Source organism: Carassius gibelio, chromosome A8 (genome assembly GCF_023724105.1).
Source record: "Carassius gibelio isolate Cgi1373 ecotype wild population from Czech Republic chromosome A8, carGib1.2-hapl.c, whole genome shotgun sequence".
NCBI lineage: Eukaryota > Metazoa > Chordata > Actinopteri > Cypriniformes > Cyprinidae > Carassius > Carassius gibelio.
Window position 1 is genome coordinate 6,551,474 of NC_068378.1, and position 12,277 is coordinate 6,563,750.

General features: G+C 39.2%; 1 protein-coding gene across 1 annotated transcript in view; it reads left to right on the forward strand.

Annotated features, from left to right (window-relative positions):
• Positions 1-644: 644 nt before the first annotated feature.
• Positions 645-12,277, forward strand: part of LOC128018270 (beta-microseminoprotein A1-like) — a 50,855-nt gene continuing 39,222 nt past the window's right edge. The window contains exon 1 of the mRNA XM_052603693.1: positions 645-707. Coding sequence (XP_052459653.1) covers positions 660-707 — 48 coding nt within the window. The 5' untranslated portion in view covers positions 645-659. The remainder of the gene's footprint in view (positions 708-12,277) is intronic.

The window sequence follows — 12,277 nt, forward strand, 5'->3', positions numbered from 1 at the left end:
GGCTAAACCATGGAATTTCAGATGTATTTCTTTATTTACTTGCACCAGATGACACTGATCTGTCTTCAGAAATGAGATTTTAAAGACATTGTCTTTATTTAAGCATGAAATACTGTCATTATATATATATATATATATATATATATATATATATATATATACACACATATTTATATATATATATATATATATATATATATATATATATATATATATATTAGAAATAAAATAGTATCTTCTTCAGTGTGTAAATAAATCATTGTATAAATATTAAATAGAACCATTAAGTTCTGTCAAAATACAACATTATATTATTATTATTATTATTATAATTATTATTTAACAAAAATATATCACATTGATTTAATAAAAAAATAAAAATAAAATCGGACATGCCCTAAGTGCACTTGTGCTGTGTGCGCTCTAGACCATGCATTAAGATAATTAAAATATATATAGCTTATCCAAAAACTTCCTATGGTATGCCCATCTCACTTGCATTAAAGAAATGAAAAGTATTTTTCTGTATAAAAGTGCCATTGAGTAGTTAAAGTTGGTAATCAGACAAGTTGATGATCAGTGCAGATATGTGTGGAAATGATTGGCCAGAAAGATGCTCCGCCCCACTTCTGTTTTCTTTAAAAAGACCTATAGTCCCAATGACTGCATTTAATCATACCAGCATCTGTGCTAAACTTGCAAAAATGGTAAGTTTCACTGATTAACATAGAACTTACATGTAAAAATTTACTGTTGTGTACTGTTTTTTTCTTTCTTTTTTTCTTTAATAAGTTAAAATTTTTACAGGCATTTTTGGCTCTGGTTTTGGTATTTTGTGCCTGTGTCTCTTTAAGTGATTCCGCCTGCTCCTTGACACTTCTAGATCAAGGTAAATAAAAACACAAACACATACAACCATATTATTTTTTTTTATTCCTATAAAATTCAACACAAAGTAAAAATTCACTCTTTTTTAAATTTATAGTGCACATTTCATCAGTGAATGATGAGTTAATCATTGCTTAGTTGCTTTTCATCAGAGCAATTTTATTTTATTTTTATTATTATTATTATTTTGGTTTAAACAAACAACAACAACAAAAAAACACTGCCTATTTCTGTTTTACCTTTCATTTAAAAGGTATTGCAGAATATTGTGCTGGATCAACTTCAAGTAATTGTATCTATGAGATTTTTCAATCTGGTTTCAAGTCTGCTCACAGGACTGAGTCTGTCCTCTTGAGAGTGTGAAACGATATCTATCTACTCATTCCAGATATTTTGTGGTTCTTATTCTTTTAGATTTATCTGCTGCATTTGATACTATGGCCACCCCATCCCTATCTCTACATAACCTAGCTACCCAAAATCAGAAAATATTCAATTAAAACGAGAAGCATATCCACTCATCATATTACATGTTTAAAAGGTGGTGTATGTACAATATTTGGTACTGATTAAATACAGAATTTCTTAACAACTCTTAATTTCATTGAATTTAAATAGGTGCAGAATATTGTGTCGATGGCTATGATAACTCCAAGCATCCAATCGGAAGTACTTGGACAAACAAAAGATGCATCGGATGTACCTGCTCCCCTGGGGAAATGAAGTGCTGTGACGTGTAAGACACTTAACATCCTAGCTGCTGAAAAAACCCAAATACATTGTTCTTTAATTATTATATTAATGTAATCTTGTCCTTCAGTTTAAAAAAATAAATAAACAAAAAAGCTGTTGGAGTTAACACAGATAATACAGTATTGCAGATAATACAAAATTACTGAAATAAAATTGTGCTTAACATTTGACTGTAGTGTTAAGAACACTTTCATAACAGACTCAAGTAACATTTTAAAGCATGTACTTTATTATATTTTTAACTTTAGTGTTATTCAATATTACTATTACTTATAACTTCATCATTACAAATCTATAATTACAAATGTATTATGCTTCAATAGAAATTAAATGAAAGTATGTTTTAATTTACAATAAATGCTTGCCAGTACATGTAGCACACTATAAGCATATTTCAAAGACAATACAAGCAATTCAATTATATATGAAATGTACATAAGTCCTATTTAAGTGGGTGAAAAACACACCTACGTTCAACTGATTGCATTAAATATAAAGTTAACCTATTAGACAACATTTAATTGAAAATAATGTTTAATCATCCGGAAACTTTATATTATTTTAAAGTGTATTATTTCTGTATTAAGTACTATTTTTAAATTTATGATAAAGTGTACTTTTTCACAAGGGTTGTTCATTGTTAGTTCCATTAACTTTGAAAAGGGCTTCACATGTCTTATTTAAACACTATGCTGGCCTTTTTGTCAGCATTCATGTTTATAAGCTGAAGGATGAGTTGGAACTTTATTTCTGTGATTATGAACAGCATGTTGTGGGTTTTATATTTCAAGACATTTCCTCTGAAGTGATGTGTTTTATGTTACAGGGTGGGCCGAGCGATTAACCTCTCTCAAGGCTGCATTGCGATTTATGATTACAACGATAAATGCACATTTGAAGTGTTAAATCCAAACAACCCCAACATGATATGTTCTTATGATGTTGTTGGAAAGGAATTAAAATGATCAAGTAATGTGTCCATTTTACATTCAAATATCAGCTGTTTTTGGATCCAACTTGGACTTCACTGTAAAGAACACATTGTACCAATTTTCCTCAATAAAAGTGCATCAGCTTTTTGAGTATTTTGAACTGATTTTATTTTTGTTTGGTCTATCAGACTTTACATTTCGCACTCTTAATTAATGGCAACATTTTTTTTTTTTTTTCAATTTACAAACTATTGTTTTAAAATGATCAAACATAAACCTTGTTCTTTTTAAAGTTATATTTATAATTATTTTTATTATATCCTTCATATTTTTACATTTTCTTGAAATATTTAAATTTAAATTTAATGAAACAGTAAAGAGGCGTCTCAAAACAAAACATTTATTCACTTTACAATGTTACAACAGCTCAACAATGCAAAATACAGAGTATCATTAATACCATTTTAACACCAATTCTCACTTTTTTAAAACTATTTAAACTATTTTAGTTGCTAATTTAAACTTATGTTACTGAGAGAAAACTCTTAGCCATTGCTGAATGTGTTCCCTAATTCTAAAGTGTTACCACACATCCTTTTCAGATTAATTTATTCACCTTTACATAAAGATGTTTAAAGTCTTCATGTAAAAAAGAAAAAGAAAAGTGGGCCCTACATGGTTTATGCTGGGTCTACATGGGTACCAAGTGGGCACGGTCCCAAAATGGGCATCTTATCTGGGGCCCTAGTTGGGTCATAAATTGGAAATAAGTGCATGGGTTCTAAATGGATAACACAAATGGGACCCATGTCAATTTAATAAAAGGGTTAGGCATGGACAAATACAATTAATCCCATATAGACTGCCTACACTGGCCAAAAGGTAGTACCAATGGTGAGCTTGATTGCAAGTACATCATGTTCCTGGATCAGCATCCTTGTTGATTCTGGAACAACATTTCAATCAACCTATCAGAATTGAGATAAAACTTTTTGGGAAATATATGTTTTAGGCTTGCAATCAAGGTTAGGTGCTTCTACTCCATTGTTAATCAGCTATCATTTCCCACTGATTTTAGGAATAAATTATGGGAAGGGTTAGGTTTAGGGGTAGTGATTGGGTTAAGTCAATATTTTTGGACAACAGTGTGGATCCAGGATCATCAACATATGTTGACCCAGAAACATGTCTTGGCAAAATCACAGCAGCCTAATACCCAACCTCTAAATGGGTTTTTCCGAATGGGGAAACACAAATGTGGCCCTCTTTGCCAAACCATATGGGTAAAACATTGTTTTGCTGTTTTACTGTTTGTATCACTAATTCTTACGTTTCCTATGTAATGTTAATCTGTTTATTCTGTTATTCTATTTCTATGTAAAGCGAACTTGGGTCTGAGAAAGGCGCTATATAAAATAAACTTATTATTATTATTATTATTATTATTATTTAGCATTGGCAAACACAATCAATCCTATAAAAGCTGACTACATTTGCTCAAGGTAGTACCCACATAGGTAATATTTGTATGGGTTCTGAATAGGCCCTTTTGGCCAAAATATGTGTCAGACATGGGCAAACACAAACATTGCCTTAAAGTCTGGCTACATGGACTCAAGATAATACCTACCTGGGTAATCTGTGTATGGGTTATGAATGGGTAAATACAAATGTGGTAGTGATAAGTGTCACGCTGTCAGTCTCTGTTTTCCTGGGTGTTCCCTAGTGAGCTCCTTAGGCACTTCACCATAGGCACTTTTATTCCTCTAGTCTGGTCCTGTCTTCACAGTAATTGCACTCCAATTAAATCACACAGGTGCTGACAATCCTTTGTCATTAGTCTCCCTATACATAGCTGTCCTTCTCTGTTGTCTGTATGGAGTCCTTACCGTCTGTGTACTATGTTCTCATCTCCCGAGACTTCCCCTTACCTTCTTGTTCCTCCGAGTTCCCGTTTCATCCGGTTCCCTGTTTTGTTTTGTTGGTCTCCCAAGACTGTTTATTTTGTATTTGCCTTTTTGTACAATAAACCATACTTGCAATTGGATCCACCCTCTCCTTGTGTTTTTCTAAAACCCAGTCCTCACAGAAGGACTCCATCAACAAGGATCCAGCAGTATGTCTACTACCATTTCCTCCCCAGCCAGCAAGCGGAAGAGAAATGGTTTTGAGGTCTCTCGCCTAGTGGTGTTCCGGGGGACCAGGGGAGGTCGCTCCGGAGCAAGCGGTCCGGCAGCGATCTCCACTGTGGGCTCCCGTCGACCCAGGATCCGCCATTTCCCCAGTATGTCCCGAGAGGAGAAGGGAGACGCAGATCGGCCGAGCCAGCGCCGTGATACCAGATGGCCGCCAGTCCTGTCCTGCTGCACAAAATGACCACCAACCCAGCGCCGCTGCGCGGCATGGCCGCCAACCCAGCACCACAGCACAAGATGGCCGCCAACCCAGCACAACGAGGCAAGATGGCAGCCAGCACAGCGCCAAAGCACAGAGTGCCAACCATTCCAGTGCCCGAGGCCGTTCCCGATGTGGTGCCCGATGCTGTTCCGGAGGCCGAGGCGGTACCCGATGCTGTTCCGGAGGCCGAGGCCGTTCCCGAGGAGGTGCCCGATGCTGTTCCGGAAGCCGAGGCGTTGCCCGATGCTGTTCCGGAGGCCGAGGCGGTGCCCGAGGCCGTTCCCGAGGATGTGCTCGATGCTGTTCCGGAGGCCGAGGTGGTGCCCGCTGCTGTTCCGGAAGCCGAGGCGGTGCCCGATGCTGTTTCGGAGGCCGAGGCGGTGCCGGAGGCCGTTCCCGAGGAGATGACCGAGGCGGTGCCTGAGGCCGTTCCTAAGGCAGTGCCCGAAGCAGAGCCGTCTCACGTCTCCACAGGCAGTCCAAAGTCAAGTCAGGTGCCCATTGAGTGTCCAGAGTTGAGTCAGTTCCCGGTTGAGGTAAATGAGGTAAATGCTGATTAATTCCATGGAACAAAGTGGATCTGTACAATCTAAGTTACTCTCCTAGCAATCAGCCAAACCTCAAAAAATATTTCGAGCAAAGCTTGCAAGGCCCCAAACTCACCTCGCCGACACACCCATTGCTCTCCTTAAGCATGGAGAACAGTGGCAGGCTTCCAACGATCCATGGGCCGTGCCCCTCATCTCACTGCAGCAAAGCCTCACTCGCTTCCCACTTCAACTCAATCTTTTACCGTGGCTCTTTAGATTTAGCACAGGCCGTGTTGTAAATAAATTTTTAGGTAAAGTCACTAAAAGTTAAGTTGTTTGTTGCTGAAAGTTGTTAAATAACGTTGTGACACAAAAGTATGTTGATAATCACGTCATAAACAGAAATTACTCAGATTTCCAAAAATTATTTTCGCTAGTTGTTTTTCCTTTATTTTAAATTACACTTCCTTATGATAAATAGATGAAAAATATAAATTTTGCCCGATGCTGTTCCGGAGGCCGAGGCGGTGCCCGAGGCCGTTCCCGAGGATGTGCTCGATGCTGTTCCGGAGGCCGAGGTGGTGCCCGCTGCTGTTTCGGAGGCCGAGGCGGTGCCCGCTGCTGTTCCGGAAGCCGAGGCGGTGCCCGATGCTGTTTCGGAGGCCGAGGCGGTGCCGGAGGCCGTTCCCCAGGAGATGACCGAGGCGGTGCCTGAGGCCGTTCCTAAGGCAGTGCCCGAAGCAGAGCCGTCTCACGTCTCCACAGGCAGTCCAAAGTCAAGTCAGGTGCCCATTGACTGTCCAGAGTTGAGTCAGTTCCCGGTTGACCCTCTAGAGTCGAGTCAGGTGTTCATGGAGCCTCCAGAGTCAGGGTTAGTCACCGTCGACCTTCCAGAGTCAGGGTTAGTTACCGTTGACCCTCCAGAGTCAGGGCTAGTTCCTGCTGACCATCCAGTGTCGAGTCATGTTTCAGTTGTTCCTCTTGAATCAAGTCAGATTCCTATTGACCTTCCCGAGTCGAGTCAGGTGCCCGTTGACTTTCCTGAGTTGAGTCAGTTTCCGGTTGACCCTTCGGAGTCAAGTCAGGTGTTCATGGACCCTCCAGAGTCAGGGTTATTCTATCTAGTTACTGCTGACCTTTCAGAGTCAAGTTTAGTCACCAGTGATCTTCAAGGACTGAGTCAGGTCACCGGGGATCTTCATCCTCTCGGGGGTCTGGCCACGAGGACGTGGTGGTCTTCCGCTCCGCCCTGGGAGACTCAGGCCTCGACCACGAGGACGTGGTGGTCTTCCGCTCCGCCATGGGGGACTCCGCCGCCACTCCACCTCCCTCCTACCTCTTTTTCTGTTGGGTTTTCTTGGGTTTCAGGTGGAGCATCTGGCAGCTGCTCTGTAGGGGAGGGGGTAATGTCACGCTGTCAGTCTCTGTTTTCCTGGGTGTTCCCTAGTGAGCTCACTTCTCCTTAGGCACTTCACCATAGGCACTTTAATGCCTCTAGTCTAGTCCTGTCTTCACAGTAATTGCACTCCAATTAAATCACACAGGTGCTGACAATCCTTTGTCATTAGTCTCCCTATTTATAGCTGTCCTTCTCTGTTGTCTGTATGGAGTCCTTACCGTCTGTGTACTATGTTCTCGTCTCCCGAGACTTCCCCTTACCTTCTTTTTCCTCCGAGTTCCCGTTTCATCCGGTTCCCTGTTTTGTTTTGTTGGTCTCCCAAGACTATTTATTTTGTATTTCCCTTTTTGTACAATAAACCATACTTGTAATTGGATACACGCTCTCCTTGTGTTTTCCTAAAACCCAGTAGTCACAATGAGTCATTCATGAATGATCTGTTCATTGCATCTGTCACATGACAAATGTATGAAAGACTCTGAAGGCAAAGTAATTATTTATGGTCCCTATAAATTATCTTTGGCTGCATTATTATGATTTCCTAATTTGAAATATTATCAAGATTGCATAGGTGGAATTTGGCTGGCAAAAGTATAATATTTAATGCCACTTAAATGATTAAAACAAATTTGAATAAAGATTTGTTACGTTTGATGAATGAGATCAAAGCAGAGAGTCAGTGAAATGCACTTACTGTGTGCTCATACTGTGGTCATATTGTGAGGTCACTGCACACTCACTGTGTGCTCATACTGTGATCATGTTGTGAGGTCACTGCACACTCACTGTGTGCTCATACTGTGGTCACAATGTGAGTTCACTGCACACTCACTGTTTGCTCATGCTGTGGTCCATGTGAAGTTACAGCACACTCACTGTGGGCTCATTTACTGTGATCTTACCATGTCACTTATTCTGTCGTAACCAAACACAGCTTTGCACCCAAAAGCAGAACACAGACTAAAAATGATGCAATTAAAATTAATGTATTGCCAGAAGTCAAGCAACATACTCCATCTCTCCTTTACTGTTGAAGATTGTTGGATGAGGTGAGCTGGTAGAGCAGAGAGAATAGTTTGTTGAACGGGCATAACAGGCAGAATGCGGGTAGAGTGTGGTCTAAAGCACAGGAGAAACAGAAATAGAACTCCAACAAAACACATGACCCAAAAACTGGTCCAAAGACACTGGGAGGCTTTAGTATAGTACCACATCAGCAGACTGAATGATCTGGCAGAAAATGATTGAATGCGCAGAGTTTAAATTGTTGATTTAAGAAGTTGATTTTTAGCAGGTGATTTACATTCAGCAATTAGCCACAGAAAAGAGTGCATAACCACAGCCCGGGATACACCAACTCACAAATACACAAGCACAGACACACAAAAAGGAAAAAAGCAGCTGGCTGAAAAACCAATTCCCCGACACATTCTGTTAACTGTGATCTAAAAGTTATCTAATATTGGTCAGTAATATCACAAACATGTAAAATTTCCTTAAACACAGAGAACAACAACGTCATTGCAATCAGTTGCTACCATCCTCACAGGTGAAAATAAATTATGTTTTATTAAAAAGGTTTGGGAGGAGCGCATCAGATACTTAGCCTAATTAACACTGTTGGAGTGCACTCAAGTTAAGCAACACCATAGTATAAATACAGCTGACTTACCTCTATCCATTGACAGTTTATCATCATTTGGTTGGCATCTCTTTCCATTATATGTTAGACTCAGCTTCTCCCATTTAGACGACAAGGTCTATACGGGGGATTTTTCGGTACTCCGGCCAATCTGCCAGCCCCAGGATCGCTTCTTCTCCGTCAGACAGTGAGCTCCAGGCTTCATCGCAGCCACTGACCTCATCTAGACCAGCCACACGCTCTCCATGACATCCTCCTATTTTCCGGCTATGCCTACAATTCCTTCAATTGGAAAGTTAACCATATTTAAGGCTGAGGTAAATGCTGATTAATTCCATGGAACAAAGTGGATCTGTACAATCTAAGTTACTCTCCTAGCAATCAGCCAAACCTCAAAAAATATTTCGAGCAAAGCTTGCAAGGCCCCAAACTCACCTCGCCGACACACCCATTGCTCTCCTTAAGCATGGAGAACAGTGGCAGGCTTCCAACGATCCATGGGCCGTGCCCCTCATCTCACTGCAGCAAAGCCTCACTCGCTTCCCACTTCAACTCAATCTTTTACCGTGGCTCTTTAGATTTAGCACAGGCCGTGTTGTAAATAAATTTTTAGGTAAAGTCACTAAAAGTTAAGTTGTTTGTTGCTGAAAGTTGTTAAATAACGTTGTGACACAAAAGTATGTTGATAATCACGTCATAAACAGAAATTACTCAGATTTCCAAAAATTATTTTCGCTAGTTGTTTTTCCTTTATTTTAAATTACACTTCCTTATGATAAATAGATGAAAAATATTAATTTGAGAAAATGTTCAACTATGTTCCTAAATTATATATTATTATATCAGTTACAGGCACAAACTAACAACTAAGATTTATGATAAAGGAAAAAAATACTGATCATGTGCAACTAGCAACCTAATTTACATGACATGAGTATTGCTAGGCACCTTTCTTCAAGTCTCTAGCCAACATGCTGTTTGGCTAGCTTTACTTATACTTAATACTTTCTTCTTTGTGTGGTTAAGAGGAAAATGCAAATCTTTTTAACGTATTATAACTTTTAAAAGTTGCCAAAAAAGTAAATTTGTTGCAATGTGCTTTGACAAAACAAGTTGCTAGGGTAGTCTAAGAAATTGCTAAATCTAAACAACAAAAGACTAAATTGTCAACAACGTACGCTACTTTTTGGATTTCAGCATTTCCCATCAATATATCACAATCCACCCTGTCCCATGGCCTACAGTTGAAGCAAGTGTGAAGCTGCCTCTGCTTGTACCACAGGCCCACACATCTTGGTCTTCTTCCTCCTACAACTAATAACCCTGTTTTTCCTTTTCAGTGGCCTCCAGCTCCCAAAGCAGACACTATTGTGAGGCTGCCACCACTCACAACAAGTTTTTTGTGGATTATTCTGCTGATTAATTGGATAATTAACAATCTTTGCAGTTGCTACTCTGAGAATTCTGGGGTAAACTCCTAAGTGATCTGTCTGCTCAGCAGAATTAGCTGTTTAAGCATAATCAACTCGACTGCTCTTGATGAATTCTCTCTTTCTCTTAATTGTAGGACATTGATCATGGAATCATAATGAAGATAGAGAAGAAAAATAAATGCATGGGTCTTTAGCACTTGGCTGGCGAAAGTCGCCATCACCTCAGCTTCCAAAGCTATGCTTATCCATCCATGGAACTTATGTGGGATACACTGGCACAGGAATTTCTATTTTGTTGTATGCTTAACTTTCAAATCAAAGCTGCTCCAAGATTTTCTGGCATGTTATTGCAAGTATAATATTGGATTTGTTAAACAATTACACAAAGTAATCCCCATAGCATCTACGCTTTTAGACAACTTAAATTTTTCTGAGTATTTAACTCCCTGTCATGTGCTGCGAGCCTCCCAGTCCAGCTACATTTGCCTTTCCTTCTGACTACCGGCAAAGCTTTCCCATTTGAGCCTTGAGTACTGAGCTCTCATCCAATGACAGTGAGAGCTTCCCGGCTACACAACCTTAACTTCCATTCTACTGTTGGAAAAGGTTTACCTATCTAATGCCATGAGTATTGAGCTTCCGTTGGATGCCGGCAAGAGCCTCATTTTCCAATCTATGGTCTGTAAGTCTTACCCAATCATGCAGTGAATATTGAGCTCCCATCATATGCCTGCAAGAGCCTCCTAGCCTACCCTCCAGAGAGGCTTACCCATTCGATGCCATGAGTATTCAGCTCTTGTCGGACGTTGGCAGGGCTAGGCAAGTTTATTTATATAGCACATTTCGTACACAATGGTAATTCAAGAGCTTTACATAAAAGAAAGTAAAATAATCATGAAGAACAAAAATAAAACAAGCAATTTTAAAACTTTTGGAAAAGATTAAAAAATGTACTTATTTAAAATTAATTTAAAACAAGTAGAAATAGAAAATTATTTTACATTAACCCCTTACTAGTAACCCCCCTTTTTTGGCATGGAGACAGAAATTACATACCCAAAATAAAAAGGTTTCTGCTCATGATTCTTTCTGACTAGATACATAATCAACCTTTGTTCACAAAGCTGACACTTTAAAGTTTACTGTTCAGGAATCAGAATCACTCAGACTGATATGATAATAGAGATATATAAGCTCAAATATAAAAACAAAAATAAAAATATTAAAAACATATTTTTTAAATGTATTTTAAAAATTGTTGATGTAGGAAATGGGTTTAAAAACACAGTGTGGCTAAGGCCACAATTCTTCCAAAACTTCATAAAAAATTTCATAATCGAATCTGTAAAACTGTGAATTTTATGAAATATTATCTAAGGCCATGTCATGTGTGTTTTTAGGAAGGTTAATCAGATTGATTTATGGCCCTTGTCATCTCTGTAAGATCTCCCATGTAAACTCTCCTGTCTGTGTATTTTGTATACAGTATTGTTCAAAATAATAGCAGTACAATGTGACTAACCAGAATAATCAAGGTTTTTCGTATATTTTTTTATTGCTACGTGGCAAACAAGTTACCAGTTGGTTCAGTAGATTCTCAGAAAACAAATGAGACCCAGCATTCATGATATGCACGCTCTTAAGGCTGTGCAATTGGGCAATTAGTTGAATTAGTTGAAAGGGATGTGTTCAAAAAAATAGCAGTGTGGCATTCAATCACTGAGGTCATCAATTTTGTGAAGAAACAGGTGTGAATCAGGTGGCCCCTATTTAAGGATGAAGCCAACACTTGTTGAACATGCATTTGAAAGCTGAGGAAAATGGGTCGTTCAAGACATTGTTCAGAAGAACAGCGTACTTTGATTAAAAAGTTGATTAGAGAGGGGAAAACCTATAAAGAGGTGCAAAAAATGATAGGCTGTTCAGCTAAAATGATCTCCAATGCCTTAAAATGGAGAGCAAAACCAGAGAGACGTGGAAGAAAACGGAAGACAACCATCAAAATGGATAGAAGAATAACCAGAATGGCAAAGGCTCAGCCAATGATCACCTCCAGGATGATCAAAGACAGTCTGGAGTTACCTGTAAGTACTGTGACAGTTAGAAGACGTCTGTGTGAAGCTAATCTATTTTCAAGAATCCCCCGCAAAGTCCCTCCGTTAAAAAAAAGGCATGTGCAGAAGAGGTTACAATTTGCCAAAGAACACATCAACTGGCCTAAAAAGAAATGGAGGAACATTTTGTGGACTGATGAGAGTAAAATTGTTCTTTTTGGGTCCAAGGGCCACAGGCAGTTTGTGAGA